Source organism: Esox lucius, chromosome 15 (genome assembly GCF_011004845.1).
Source record: "Esox lucius isolate fEsoLuc1 chromosome 15, fEsoLuc1.pri, whole genome shotgun sequence".
In the NCBI taxonomy this organism is placed as follows: domain Eukaryota; kingdom Metazoa; phylum Chordata; class Actinopteri; order Esociformes; family Esocidae; genus Esox; species Esox lucius.
Window position 1 is genome coordinate 1,971,766 of NC_047583.1, and position 13,927 is coordinate 1,985,692.

The 13,927-nt window shown below is 42.8% G+C and overlaps 2 protein-coding genes across 2 annotated transcripts; both read left to right on the forward strand.

The window, feature by feature from the left end:
• Positions 1 to 3,886: 3,886 nt before the first annotated feature.
• LOC105016048 (5-hydroxytryptamine receptor 1E-like) lies at positions 3,887 to 8,208 on the forward strand. The gene is made up of 2 exons (XM_010879608.3): positions 3,887 to 4,106; positions 6,689 to 8,208. Exon 2 carries the CDS (start codon positions 6,827 to 6,829, stop codon positions 7,916 to 7,918), a length of 1,092 nt encoding a protein of 363 aa, XP_010877910.1. The 5' UTR covers positions 3,887 to 4,106; positions 6,689 to 6,826; the 3' UTR covers positions 7,919 to 8,208.
• Positions 8,209 to 10,064: 1,856 nt separating this feature from the next.
• Positions 10,065 to 11,159, forward strand: cga (glycoprotein hormones, alpha polypeptide). The gene is made up of 4 exons (XM_010879591.3): positions 10,065 to 10,110; positions 10,264 to 10,372; positions 10,527 to 10,714; positions 10,874 to 11,159. The coding sequence occupies exons 2-4, from the start codon at positions 10,279 to 10,281 to the stop codon at positions 10,949 to 10,951; spliced, it is 360 nt and encodes a 119-aa protein (XP_010877893.1). The 5' UTR covers positions 10,065 to 10,110; positions 10,264 to 10,278; the 3' UTR covers positions 10,952 to 11,159.
• The last annotated feature ends 2,768 nt before the right edge of the window (positions 11,160 to 13,927 follow it).

Here is a 13,927-nt window from a genome sequence, read left to right on the forward strand (position 1 = left end):
GCCTGCCCAGTCTGTCCAGCTTCCTCCCCCGCCATCGGATCCAACTCACCACCAGGTGGTGATCAGTTGACAGCTCCGCCCCTCTCTTCACCCGAGTGTCCAAGACATACGGCCGCAGGTCAGATGAGACGACAACAAAGTCGATCATCGACCTGCGGCCTAGTGTGTCCTGGTGCCACGTGCACTGATGGACACCCTTATGCTTGAACATGGTGTTCGTTATGGACAAACTGTGACTAGCACAGAAGTCCAATAATTGAACACCACTCGGGTTCAGATCCGGGGGGCCGTTCCTCCCAATCACGCCCCTCCAGGTGTCACTGTCGTTGCCCACGTGGGCGTTGAAGTCCCCCAGTAGAACAATAGAGTCCCCAGTCGGAGCACTTTCCAGCACCCCTCCCAGAGACTCCAAGAAGGTCGGGTACTCTGCACTGCCGTTCGGCCCGTAGGCACAAACAACAGTGAGAGACCTATCCCCGACCCGTAGACGCAGGGAAACGACCCTCTCGTTCACCGGTGTAAACTCCAACACATGGCGGCAGAGCTGGGGAGCTATGAGCAAACCCACACCAGCCCGCCGCCTCTCACCATGGGCAACTCCAGAGTGGTGAAGAGTCCATCCTCTCTCAAGGAGTGTGGTTCCAGAGCCCAAGCCGTGTGTAGAGGTGATCCCGATTACCTCTAATCGGAACCTCTCAACCTCACGCACCAACTCAGGCTCCTTCCCCGCCAGCGAGGTGACATAGGTTTGGTGGATATTTACATTAAAGAGCTGAAAGACTGGGAATATGACAAAGCAGAATACATCAAACGTGAAAGGACCCGGGACTCAAGTCCAAAAAATGAAAAACAAAATCCTAAAAGTAGACCCCTGAAGTTGACTGAAGGACATTAAGGGTTTTACATCAAGAGAGTTTAGGTTCTCTGCCTAATTTGAATGACGGAACCCGTGTAACGTAACACTGACAGAACCTGTCCAGCTTAACACTGACTGGACACAGTACCTCCTGTCCAACTTAACACTGGCAGTACACGGTACCTCCTGTCTTTGAAGCCGTCTGTGGTTGTATGATTGTCTTCATGTTGGATCCAGAAATTCACTGTGGCTGATGCCCAGTGTAGGGGGCACCTGGGTGATCACAATGAAGAATCACAACGTTGATGTGATTGCCCAACAGCCACCTGCTAATTGCACATCACTTTACAGGTACAAATACAACTCAAATTGGATTTCATCAGGAGAACAGGCCATTCCTGGCAAGGGAAGCACATTTTCCTAGTTATCTGAACCGACTCACTGTGTGTTGGCCTGATGACAGGCCTCAAAAGTCCATGCTGTTTCTTCTCTGAACATTCTTAGAGTTTGTATTACATGTGGGTTGCAGCCAAACCAGTCATTCTTCTAGCATTACTTTCACGCCTTTGATGTGTTGTCTGTTTTTTTGTTAGTGTTTTAGATATATGTAATGGTTTTTATATCTTGAAATAGAATGCCTTTTGGGTGTTGTAATATCGTAAAAATAACAACATAATCCTAAACGTAAACTTTTTCCTAACGCTTACTTAAAAACCTAATTTAACCCTAACATTAACAAGCATTTATTTTGTTTTTGATTGGTTCATTGATACTATGAATATCTGAATATATCATTTATTTTGAGAGGTGGTCATCTCAAATAAATGTTTGGAAATAAATTGTCACATCCTGGCACGGTCTGATACCCTCTGTCCCTCCTTGGGATCACAGACACACGTTTGTTGTTATTGACCTCACCTGTGTTCCTGATCACTGTCCCTATTTAATTACAGACACACGTTTGTTGTTATTGACCTCACCTGTGTTCCTGATCACTGTCCCTGTTTAAGCTCCTCCTGTCTTGTATCTTGTCAGTCATTGTTTTGGATACCACTCCTTTTTGTAACATTGTTCAGCACATGTCTTCTTTTAGTTTTGGTACGTCTTAGTTATTTTTATTAGAGGTCCTCTGTTCATCCTGCGCCTGTGTCCGGCCTTACACAACCAACATTACATAGAACAGATTAATAATTATCTTTCTAATTCATATTCCTTTAATTCAATCTGATAGCCAGAATCCAGGTGCCGTGAATACGTCTACAAGGGGAATCGGTTTGCACTATTACCAACAAGTATGTCCGCAAACTCTGGCTCCAATGATCTTGGGTACTGGTCATTCACCGACAGATTCAGACAAACATGTATTTCCAATTTTTACAGTGCCCCTCGAAAAATGATTGGTCCCATTGGAAATGATAAATCAAATCAAAGTGTCTTCCCATTGATATATCTCTCTTGCAAGTTCACTTGAGTCGTTAAGGGACTTGTAGTGATCATCTATGACTTCCAGTTTCACTGGGGTATAAGAGTGAGGTTTTACACATATCAAACTCCCTTCTGATTTCTTCAGGTGGCTCTGTGATTCAATGTAGTCTGGCTCAGGGGCATGTAGGCACAATGTTGACCACTTCCCCAAACTGTCCTTGTCTGGTGGACTCCCCTCTTTCCACAGGGAGTTCTGAGTTACTGGTCCATCTCCTTTGGATTTTGCCCGAGCAAAAGCTGAAATCTCACAATTTGTATAAGATATTCATCCTTTGCCTTTCATGCTGTCATGTTTTTTTCCCCTAACCTATACCGTGAAAGTTATTCACCAGTGATGCAGTGTACCTTTATTTGAATATGAGAAGAATAGATTGTTTTGTAGATATGTTTCTGTGAATACCGCAATTCCAGTTTGACTGAATAGTCTCAGTCTCACCAGCCTTGAATCAACCTAGCACACATGAGAAAAGACATTCCTTTGAATGTGATGACACTGAATCGCCATTATATTTGACCGCATTCACCTTCATGTATGTTTTACGCTGCATTGCAGTGCAGAAGACAGAGAGCAATGGGAGACTTGTTTTGTCGTATTCTGGTTCTGTTTGGACCCCAGGAATATCTGCTGCCAAGCTGCTGCCTTATTAAATACATGAAATTACATACTATTGAAATACATACATAATTATCTAAAGTGGTTCTTTATACTTTGCCTGCCCCTTGGTCTCTCACACATTCATCAACTGACCTCAGAAAACCCACATTCCAAAGATTCTCAAACATGTTAGCCTACTCATCCAGGGACTATGAGTGTCTCATTACTGGCTGCCCTATTCATTTATACAGTAGGATGCTTACTGAAGCAATTCAGGCTAAGTACCTCAGTTCAAGGAGACCATCTGGGACTGGAACCTCTATCCTCTCCACCACTCCTTGAACTGCTGACTAAGGTGTTTTGGGAACTCACTTTCCAGGGATGAGATGAAGTACAGATGTCTTCACGCTGTAAGAACACTAGCTTCCAAAAAGAGGTTTAATGTTGTCATCCATAGGTTTAGTGATGCCCCTTAGGTCAGAAACAGATAAGAAAAATGTAGGCTACTTATATAGAGATGTAATTTAGCTACCTTACTCAGCAACGTTAGTTGGGCATTGCAATTAAGGGTTGGGATGACCGGCGTATAAAAGAGGTTGATTTTATCTCGAATACTCTAACTTCCATAGCCAATTCGTGGATATTCCTCGCCTATGCAGAGTCCAGGAGAATAATTTGCATGCGCTGCACAATGGACTTCTACACACTACATACTGTTTTAGGAGGTTTATACAGAGACGGAAAAGTTACCCTCGTATCTAAAGCGCAAACGTTGCTCAACTCTCGCGCATCGTGGTTTAACTTGAAAGGCCACTCTCGCGCATATGTATAAACGTGCTAAAACAGTATGTAGTGTGTCCATTGTGCAGCGCATGCAAATTCTTCACCTGTACTCTGCATAGGCGAAAACAGACCGAAAGTCTAAATTGCACCCTTTTTGGCGCATCTGGCAGTAGAACAGTGCCAAACTCTCGCGCTGTGCGCACTGGTGCATTCCTATGAAGTGATGGAGATCCGATTGATTTTACCTGAGGTGAAGAGGAATATTTTTGATTGATTCTGTCGACTTCAGACACATTTACCAACACACGTAATGTTTTAGGATACTTTCAAATAATGTGAAGAAATATGTTGTGAGCATGGCAATATGAAGATGGAACCACTCATAAGGTATGTGACCCCTTTGTTTGGTTATTATATGTTAACCTTTAAATATTTTCCTTTTTTTAGGGTGACTTGTTCGATCATCTACGGAGGCAATATAGCCTGTATTATTTATCAGAAAGCTGTTAGTACATTATGCTGTATGTTGGTAATGGTTCATCTGCCATTCTGACGTCTTATTCATTTTCAACATCTAATCTTGGAATAACGTCATTACTATATGAGATAATTACCAAAAAAGGTTTTTGAGAACAAAGTCCTGTACGTGTCCAGTACAAATACAAAGAGCACCGTCAAACTTTCACCAAGTCACAGGTTCGTCCAATCTAGAATAGAAGTAGGTAAATAGCACTCCCCGAACATTAACTTTAAGCTGAATACAATTAATAAAAAGTGTTTGAATATGTGGCAACGTTCCTATTTGACAGAACTCTTCCATCTCCATTATTTCAAAGCTGATCTGTCCGGGGAAAAAATCCAAATCTAAATAATTGAGAAAACTGTAGGGCTAGGTAAAGAATATAGGTTCAAATCGCCTTCCATGTAGCCCAGCAGTCTAAAGTGCTCTCTCATAACAACAAGCTGACCATCACAGTTTAAGTTCGAGTTGACTGTGCCACTCGCTGTCTAGTGAATTGTCTGGCATTACCCAGAAACGAGGGCGGTGCATTGCGCTCTAGCAACCCCTGGGTAACTGCGACGTCATATGAGGTCGTCAGGTGAGTTAGTTTGCCCTCCTAGCTGATCCAAGTGACATCCTGTTTGGAAGAGCAGTGTGAGGAAAAAAGCTGGATGTCTTGTCCGTTTGAGGCATGCAACTTATATAACTAACAGCCACTATTGTAAATCAGCCTGCATTAGAATGTCTGCTCAAATGTCAATACCTTTTTTTTTTTTTAAAAGATATATATATTTTAAATCTTGAGCATTATTTAAATGTAAACCCACACTGCAGTAGAAAATTTGCATGGACAGGTGGAGTATTTCTAGTCAGCCAAGTGGTTTAACTTGAAAGGGCACTATGTGAAATGAAGTCATATACTTCAACAATCACTGATTTAAATAATAATTGTATCCAAACTTTGCTTTCATCAAAGAATCCTCCATTTGCAGCAATCAAAGCCTAGTTGTCAGTTTGTTAAGGTAATCAGAAAATATTTCAACCCATGCTTCCTGAAGCACCACCCACAAGTTGGACTAGCTTGATGTTCCTGTGGGCTCCAATGAAATGCCACCCAATGGATATGGCATGGCAATGCAAAATGGAATGATTCTTCAAGATCCCTTTTACCCTGTACAAATCTTCCACTTTATCACCATCAAAGCACCCCCAGACCATCACGTTGCCTCCACTATGTTTGACAGCACTCCAAGCACTCCTCCAGCATCTTTACATTTGGTCTGCATCTCACAAATGTTCTTTGTGATCTGAACACATCAAACTTAGTCTGTCCATAACACCTTTTTCCTGTGTCCACCGTCTGTGTTCTTTTGTCCATCTTAATCTTTTCTTTTTATTGGCCAGTCTGAGACATGGCTTTTTTTTTGCAACTCTGCCTAGAAGGCCAGCATCCCTGAGTCACCTCTTCACTGTTGACATTGTGACTGGTGTTTTGTGTGAACTATTTAATGAAGCTGCCAGTTGAGGACCTGTGAAGTTTCTGTTTTTAAAACTAGATACTCCAATGTATTTTTTATCTTGCAAATTTGAGCACTGGGGCCTCCCATTCCTCTTTCTATTCTGGTTAGAACCAGTTTGCGCCGTTCTGTGAAGTATTGCTCAGCATTGTCCAAGATCTTCAGTTTCTTGGCAAGTTCTCACATGGAATATATTTAATTTCTCATAACAAGTTTTCGATGAGAGTTCTTTGTTTCTGGCCATTTTGAGCCTGATAATGTCCCTCAGCACACCTATGTAGATATTCCACAAAAAATCAGCAGTTTCCAGCCACAATAGTGATCAATAAAAAAAAGTACCTGTATTTAGAAAACAAGGACATTTTTAAGTGACCTGTAAGGGATTTAGGTGACCTTTTAAAATATTTCTAGTTTTTAACAGTAATTTAATGTATTGTTTGAGGGCAAATTCTTATTTCCAGCAAGGATGACCTCACCAAAGGCATTCAGTTGCAAGATGACAAGAAAACAGACAGAATTTAAACCTTTAAACAAAGAGGAGTTTTACTTTTAAATTTTAAACATGTTTTCAAAGGATTAAGGTTTACCAACCGGTTTGAAGAGTCACTGACAGAAGCAGTGACTTTAACAGTCTTTGTTAAACCCAAACAAGCCCTCAGATGTTAAACAGAATGATAACATGTAGGGCTTTATGTAGACTAGATCAATGACATTGATGTAATTGGGCTGCAATGAAACAGTTATGACAGCAATTTTTCCCTGAATACTTTTCTCCCTGATTCCCTGATCACTCCTGCCACCATGTGGAGAGAGGATGTGATTCAGTACAGGGTATATTCTCATTAAGAAGAAAATACATTTTGGATAATAACACCAAAAATATGCATGTACTGTGTCATAACTGACTTCAATATTTTCTCACATCAATGAAAATAGTTTTTCTTTCACAGGTGCTCCTAATAGAACTAGGAGATTCAAGTATCTGCACTGGACTAAGGACCAAAGCGTGTGTGCCGTAATGGGGGAAGAGGAATCTATGTCAGAAAGCAAGGAGCTGAAACGTTGAACTGCATGTCAGAACCTTCAGAATGGAGACTGACAGGATGTTTTCCGTGATCCTTCTCAGCATTGTGGCCGTCCTCACCGCCGCGTTGAATGGCGGCGTTATAATAGCGATCGTGAACACCAAAAAACTCCACCTCCCCGCCAACTACCTGATCTGCTCCCTAGCCGTCACTGACTTCCTCGTGTCCATCCTGGTGATGCCCCTGAGCATCCTGTACATCGCCACAAACAGGTGGATTCTGGGATGTGTAGTCTGCGAGGCGTGGCTGAGCGTGGACATGACCTGCTGCACCTGCTCCATCCTGCACCTATGTGCCATCGCCCTGGACCGCCACTGGGCCATCACCAGGGCCCTGGAGTACGCCAGCCGGAGAACGCCGCGCCGCGCCGTCGTCATGGTCACCGCCGTGTGGACCGCGTCGGCCCTCATCTCCGTGCCGCACCTGTTTTGGCGGCACAGTGGGGATGCCGACCTCCACGGCAACTGCACCGACTGCAAGATCGCACACGACCATGTCGGGTACACTATCTACTCCACGCTGGGGGCGTTCTACATCCCCATGGCCCTCATCCTCATCCTCTACTACAGGATCTTCGTTGCTGCCCGCACCCTGTACCACAGGCGGTTGCCCTCCGGCGCCCGCCGTAACGTGAATGCCGTTGGCCGCGCCCGCCTCGGTGCCTGCTGTGCCGCACCAACGTCCCTCAGCGCGCCTGAGGTGTCCGTCTCAGACCCGGCGCTGAACGCGGAGCTTAGCGGACTCAGCAGTCCCGCCTGTGTGAGCCAGGCGATGGGGGACCGGGGCGATGGCGACGGGAGGACCCAGATCTGGGCCTCCAGGGAGAGGAAGGCAGCACGGACCCTGGGCCTTATCCTAGGCGCTTTCATCCTCTGCTGGCTGCCTTTCTTTGTGAAGGAACTTCTGGTGGGCCTCCAGGTGTGCCACGCCTCGGCTCAGGTGTCAGACGTTCTCACCTGGCTGGGATATGGCAACTCACTCGTTAACCCCCTGCTCTACACCAGCTTCAATGAAGACTTCAAGAAGGCCTTTAAGATGTTGCTCCATTGTAATGACCACAAGCGACACCAATTTCCTGGCAATGTGCAGGGGTGATTGTTGATCCGGGGGTAAAAGGCTTATTAATGAAAGATTCTACACATTATAATAATGTTGTCAGACATGAAGAATGCTTTTTTCATTTGGATTTATTTGAACTGAGGAAATTGTAGCGTGTCTTCATCCAGAATAGTTCATTCACCAAACAGATCATTTACAGCATCTTACAGTAAGTTCCTGTAGGAATATATTGATCATTTACAGCATCTTACGGTAAGTTCCTGTAATACTATATTGATCATTTACAGCATCTTACAGTGAGTTCCTGTAGTGCTATATTGTGCATTTTGTGGATTGGATGTTGTCTTTTTTCGTCAAACCATGTGCAATAAAACTCTAATAGCGTTTAGTCTTAATGCTTCACAGTAACCAATAAAATTTACACTTTGAATCCAGGGATACAAAGACCATATAGGAGTGAAGAACAGACGTGACTCATGGCATGGTTGCTAAGCTAAAAAGAGCCATTAAATCTAGGAGATTTCATGTGCTGTCGTCTATGCCTATTCAGTTACATCTGCCACGGCCTCGTCGCCAATGTAACCAAGGCCGGGAGATTTAAATACGTTGGTAGACAGAAAGATAGAGAGATAATGGAGCAACTTAAAGGGGCAACCTGCTCAGTTGAAACAAGGCCTCTACCCCACCCCTCTTTTGGTAAACAGCCGAACGATGAGGTGCAGAAATGTACCCACAGTCAGTAGAAAGAGGATGCAAAGACTGACCATCCAAATGAGCACCCTGAAAACAGTCCTGTCTGCGTACAGTATAGATATTAGGCTAAAATGTGTTGGTTCACAATTACGCTGTTTAGAAATAATGGGTCATAACAAGACTTGATTGTGGGTTCTGAGGGGGTTCAGCGTTTAAACTTAGTGGAATCAAGGATCAATTGGTTTGTCATTCATTTAAGTCACATGATCACCACATTCTAATGGCCAAACATGCACTGTTCTGAAGACATTATACTTGAAATTGACCTCAGCTCGTCTGAATACATTTCACTACCAATCGAGGAGGTCATGGTGCACAGCCGGTTGCTGGCGAGTGTTTGCACTGCTTAGTTGGTTTCAGTGGGCTGGAACCGGTTGTCTTGTTTTGGCTTTGAAAGCAATTATTGGTTCATGAGATGGAACTTTTCAAATTCAAGGACATTTTACAATTCATGATCATGTGAAATCACTGAAATCGCTCCTTTGAAATTCACCTATGACAAATCCAGCATTCAGTGGTGGAAGACGAGGCATATATATACATTATTCCTGAAATATATTTTTTAAGCATTCATACATTCCTTACTTATTTTAATTAGGAAGGCAATGCATGGTTTGTATTATAAAGTCAACCTGGGATCATTTGGAGGAAGACAAAATGTTCTCGTCGTTTCCCTTTGCATTGCTGTGGTAACGTGGCTTTGAACACAGTTTGAGTTTCGCATAGTAAATTAAAACGCACATTTATTAACATACAACAGCTTTAAATGAGGATACATTGACTGGTTAAGATTATTACATGAATGTAAGCATGATGACACTGAACTGGGTTTCTAACATAGATATCTATCTGTCTCTTGCAGAGAACAACATTCATTCACATCCAGTGTTTATTGGTTGCCCCCACAGGGCAGTTTTAGCAGAGTCATGGGCTAGTTCTCATGCATAATTTAAGAAATCTAATTTATTTCACAAGAAAATTGTTTGTGTTTACTCTACATATTTACCTCTTGTGTGTTACAAACCAACATCAACAGATTAGATATTCCAAGTTTAAGAATTACTTTTGATTGATGGACCGAGAATGCAAACTACCATGAACATAACCGAATGAACCAATGACCCTGTGTTGGCCCCGGCTACATAACAACAGTTCCCTGGTAACATCCCATCTGTTTAAAGGATTAGAAGCTCCAATCCACAGTCAGGACGGAAGGACGGAAGGATGGAAGGATGGAAGTGTGTTTTGGCTTTCAACGGCATGTGCAGTTCCTTTTTTCATTTCAGGGATTAGGAGACAGGTAGCTAAGTGGTCAATGACTCAATCACACAGATCACTGATAAGGCCAGAGGGGTTTATCTAATCCCAGTTGAGCACATGGGGTGAGGGACAGCAGTATAAAAGTTAATAGTCGGGGCGGTAGGCTCTTCACTGAACACTGAGTAGGCTTCCAACGAAAGACCCAAACAACGAAGGTAATGCATTTTCTGTTCCTTATGCCGCGTTTCCTTTGTTGTTATACGTGCGTGTTATACATGAGTTTTGTTGTTATACCGTTGTGTTCCCGCGTTCATTCATTGTGATCTTGTCAAACAATCTGAGGTGAATATGTTGCTTTTTCTTGGCAGGCTGTTAACACTTGTATGATGGCCTTGTTAAAATCAGCTGGAGTATCCATCATCCTGTCTATACTTCTGTATATTGCAGACTCCTACCCAAACAGTGAAGTGGCAAACAGTAAGCGTTATTTTAGTCTACCTTAAAAACTGTCCGTGTTCTCTAAGCCAAAATGACCAGTAAGTTGATGTTGGAGTAGGCAGGTTTTCATTAGAGTGACAATATAAATTGGTGTGTTTTCTTCTACTAATATATGCTGTCATGGTCTTCACAGTGGGCTGTGAAGAATGCAAACTAAAGGAGAACAAAATATTCTCGTCCACGGGTTCCCCTATATATCAGTGTACAGGCTGCTGCTTCTCACGATCCTATCCCACACCGCTACGCTCCAAAAAAACCATGGTGGTCCCGAAGAACATCACATCAGAAGCCACATGTTGCGTCGCAAAGGACTGGAAACGGGTAAGATAATATTTAGCTAGTGAGGTGGTGGCTGGGATGGACATCCTCCGCCAAACAAGTTTGATCATCCGACATCTGTAGTACAACACAGGTGAATTAAATGGAAATGTATCATGTAAAGAACAACTTGAATTGATCCAAATCATCCTCCTCTCTCAGGTGACCGTGGACGTCAACATAAACGTGAGCAATCACACGGAGTGTTGGTGTAACACGTGTTACTATCATAAGTCATGAGCTGCCCGGAAGGGCTGGAGATCTCCTTCACGCACTATAAGCTTGGCAACAGATGCTATGTATTTTGCACAACCGTTTCCAGGAGTTCCTTGTTTTAACTAGAGCAATCACATATTAGGAGACCGTGTGTACCACAAATGTTTGTAGACTGCTGAGAATATTTATAGTGCTGTTGTTGCAATTAGCCTATGAAACGTGTATTTATGCATTGTGTTGAACACATACACTTCAAAGTATTTTTGAATACTTAATTAAATGTCCTTCACGTGTGTACTACCACAGCACATGATTTCTCTGATTCTTTATTGAGCAAAGATGCCTGAAATGTCCAGTGCAGCCCGAAGTTGATTCAGAGCACCTGTCACGATCAGATTGAGCGTTTCCAGGGCCAAAGGAGGTTCAGATTGGCTCAGAGATGTAGATTATGTAGATTATTTGGAGTTATTTCCATGAATTAAACACACATTGATTTAATTGACATTCACAGGTGATAAAATGTAGTTATAAAGATTGCATTTGGCACTTTCCTTCCAAGCCACGACACGCTCATATGCCGACGGACTAAGACAGGCCATTAGCATAGCCTATCTACAGTGTGTTTTTATAGTATGTCTTCATGTAGACTAAAAGCTATGTACTAAAATACCAAAAAATTCTGTAAGCTTACTCCTTCAGTCAAATTGTTATGTTCAGCAGCAGATTGGCATTTACAGCCACGATGATGAATAGCCAGACAGCCAAACCCAACATCTAAATGTGAATAGACTCTGAATTGTGGTGCGGCGCTGAAGACATCTGCTCTCATATCACATACAAATCCTATTACAAAGGCAAAATACAAACATATTTTTTGCCTTAAATTTTTTTTTTTACTTAATTAGCAAAGAAATGTCATTTTTTCACATTGATTGTCAGATGGCTCATTTGGAAATTCGATTTTGAGTTTTGACTTGAAGGACCCTGGTATTTATTTTTTCAATAGTAGAAAATGACCTGAAATGTAATAAAAATGTGTCTTTACTGCTATGCCATATGCAAAAGTCATAAAGCAATCATTGTATGGCCCAAGAAATGACATTGTATATATTATTATTATATTATTACATAGTGTACACTATTTTAATCCGTTTGCAGACAACCCATTGTTCCCTACACATTAATCTGGAATCCGACTACCGTTATGCACAGATATTTCGGAATTGCTTCAGTTGCTAATTGGATAAGGGAGACCAAGATATGGTACAGGAACCAAGACACCCCACTCAAAGACCCCAATAATTTGTTTGATCCAGCAGTCTGCTTATTACTTCCAAACCCAAAAAGTGGTGGTCCAGAATCCTCGCTGAGTTCCTTGTAGAATGCTAGTGGATAACATCTAGCCATAGAACATACAGGGCCAGTTTCACAGGCACATATTAGTCATCCAGGCGAGTCCAGGACTCATAAAATCAAGCTCAGTGGAAATCTCTGCCTGCTTTAACGCTTTCAGTATTATTTGTGGGTGGTAGTCGAAGGATTCTCAAGACTTTAAGGTAGGATAACAGAAATGTAGAGGAAGAGATAAAAGGGTAAAGCATTTTAAGTCGGGATAGTCTAAACATGTGGAACAAACTTGGTTTGTTCTCTCTAGGTTGACTGTTCAAGAGATACCAAGTAGATCATTGTGGAAAGTCTAAAAGGGAAGTCTTTCGGGTGCAGTCACACCCCAGTACTCGATGGCACTGAGGTGGAGCGTGTGTCCAGCTTCAGATTCCTGCGTGTTCACATCTCCAAAGACCTCTCCTGGGCCCTCAAAACCTCTACTCTGGTCAAAAAGGCGCAGCAGTGCCTGTACTTTTTGAGGAGGCTGAAGAAGGCCCAAGATCCTTGTGAACTTCTACCACTGCACAGTTGAGAGCATTGTGACTAACTGCACCACAGTGTGGTTTGTCGGATGCTCTGTGGTTGACTGAAAGGCACAGCAACGGATGGACAAAACCACATCACTTGTGCCCAGCTCCCAGCCATCGTAGACCTCCAGCACAAGTGGTCTGCACAGGGCGCGTGGGATCACCAGGGACCCCCCCATCAGGCAGGCGGTACAGGTCTCTTTGTTCTCGCACCAGCAGGCTCAGGAACAGTTTCTTTCCATCTACTGTAACCCTGTTGAACTCTGTGACCCTTCACTAACCACACCCACCCACCTAACACTTAGTACCGCCTCTCAGAGAGCTTGTTGCACTGCTTCCTTGCCCTCTGGTTAGCACTTCTGGTTAGATGCTAACTGCATTTTGTTGTGCTGTACTCGTACTGTTCAATGAGAATAAAGTTGAATCTAATCTAACAATATTAGGATTAATCAATGCTAATTATGGACATTTATGCAAATGTATGTTGTCATAGTTGGTACACTCTTAGGCATTTTTAGTTGGAATTGGTTTGGTTTGGTCTCTCAAGCTTGACATTCAAGAGATACTATTTAAGGCTTAATTAATGCTAATTATGCAAATAAACAGTATCTCACAGAAGTGAGTACACCCCTCACATTTTTGTAAATATTTGATTATATCTTTTCACTGAAGAAATGACACTTTGCTACAATGTAAAGTAGTGAGTGTACAGCTTGTATAACAGTGTAAATTAGCGGTCCCCTCAAAATAACACAACACACAGCCATTAATGTTTAAACCGCTGGCAAGAAAAGTGAGTACAAATTGGGCCTAAAGTGCCATTATTTTCCAGCAATTTCTTAACCCTCTTGGGCATGGAGTTCACCAGAGCTTCACAGGTTGCCACTGGTCCTCTTCCACTCCTCCATGACGACATCACGGAGCTGGTGGATGTTAGAGACCTTGCGCTCCTCCACCCTCCGTTTGAGGATATCCCAAAGATACTCAATAGTGTTTAGGTCTGGAGACATGCCAGTCAATCACCTTTACCCTCAGCTTCTTTGGCAAGGCAGTGGTTATGTTGGAGGTGTGTTTGGGGTCGTTATCA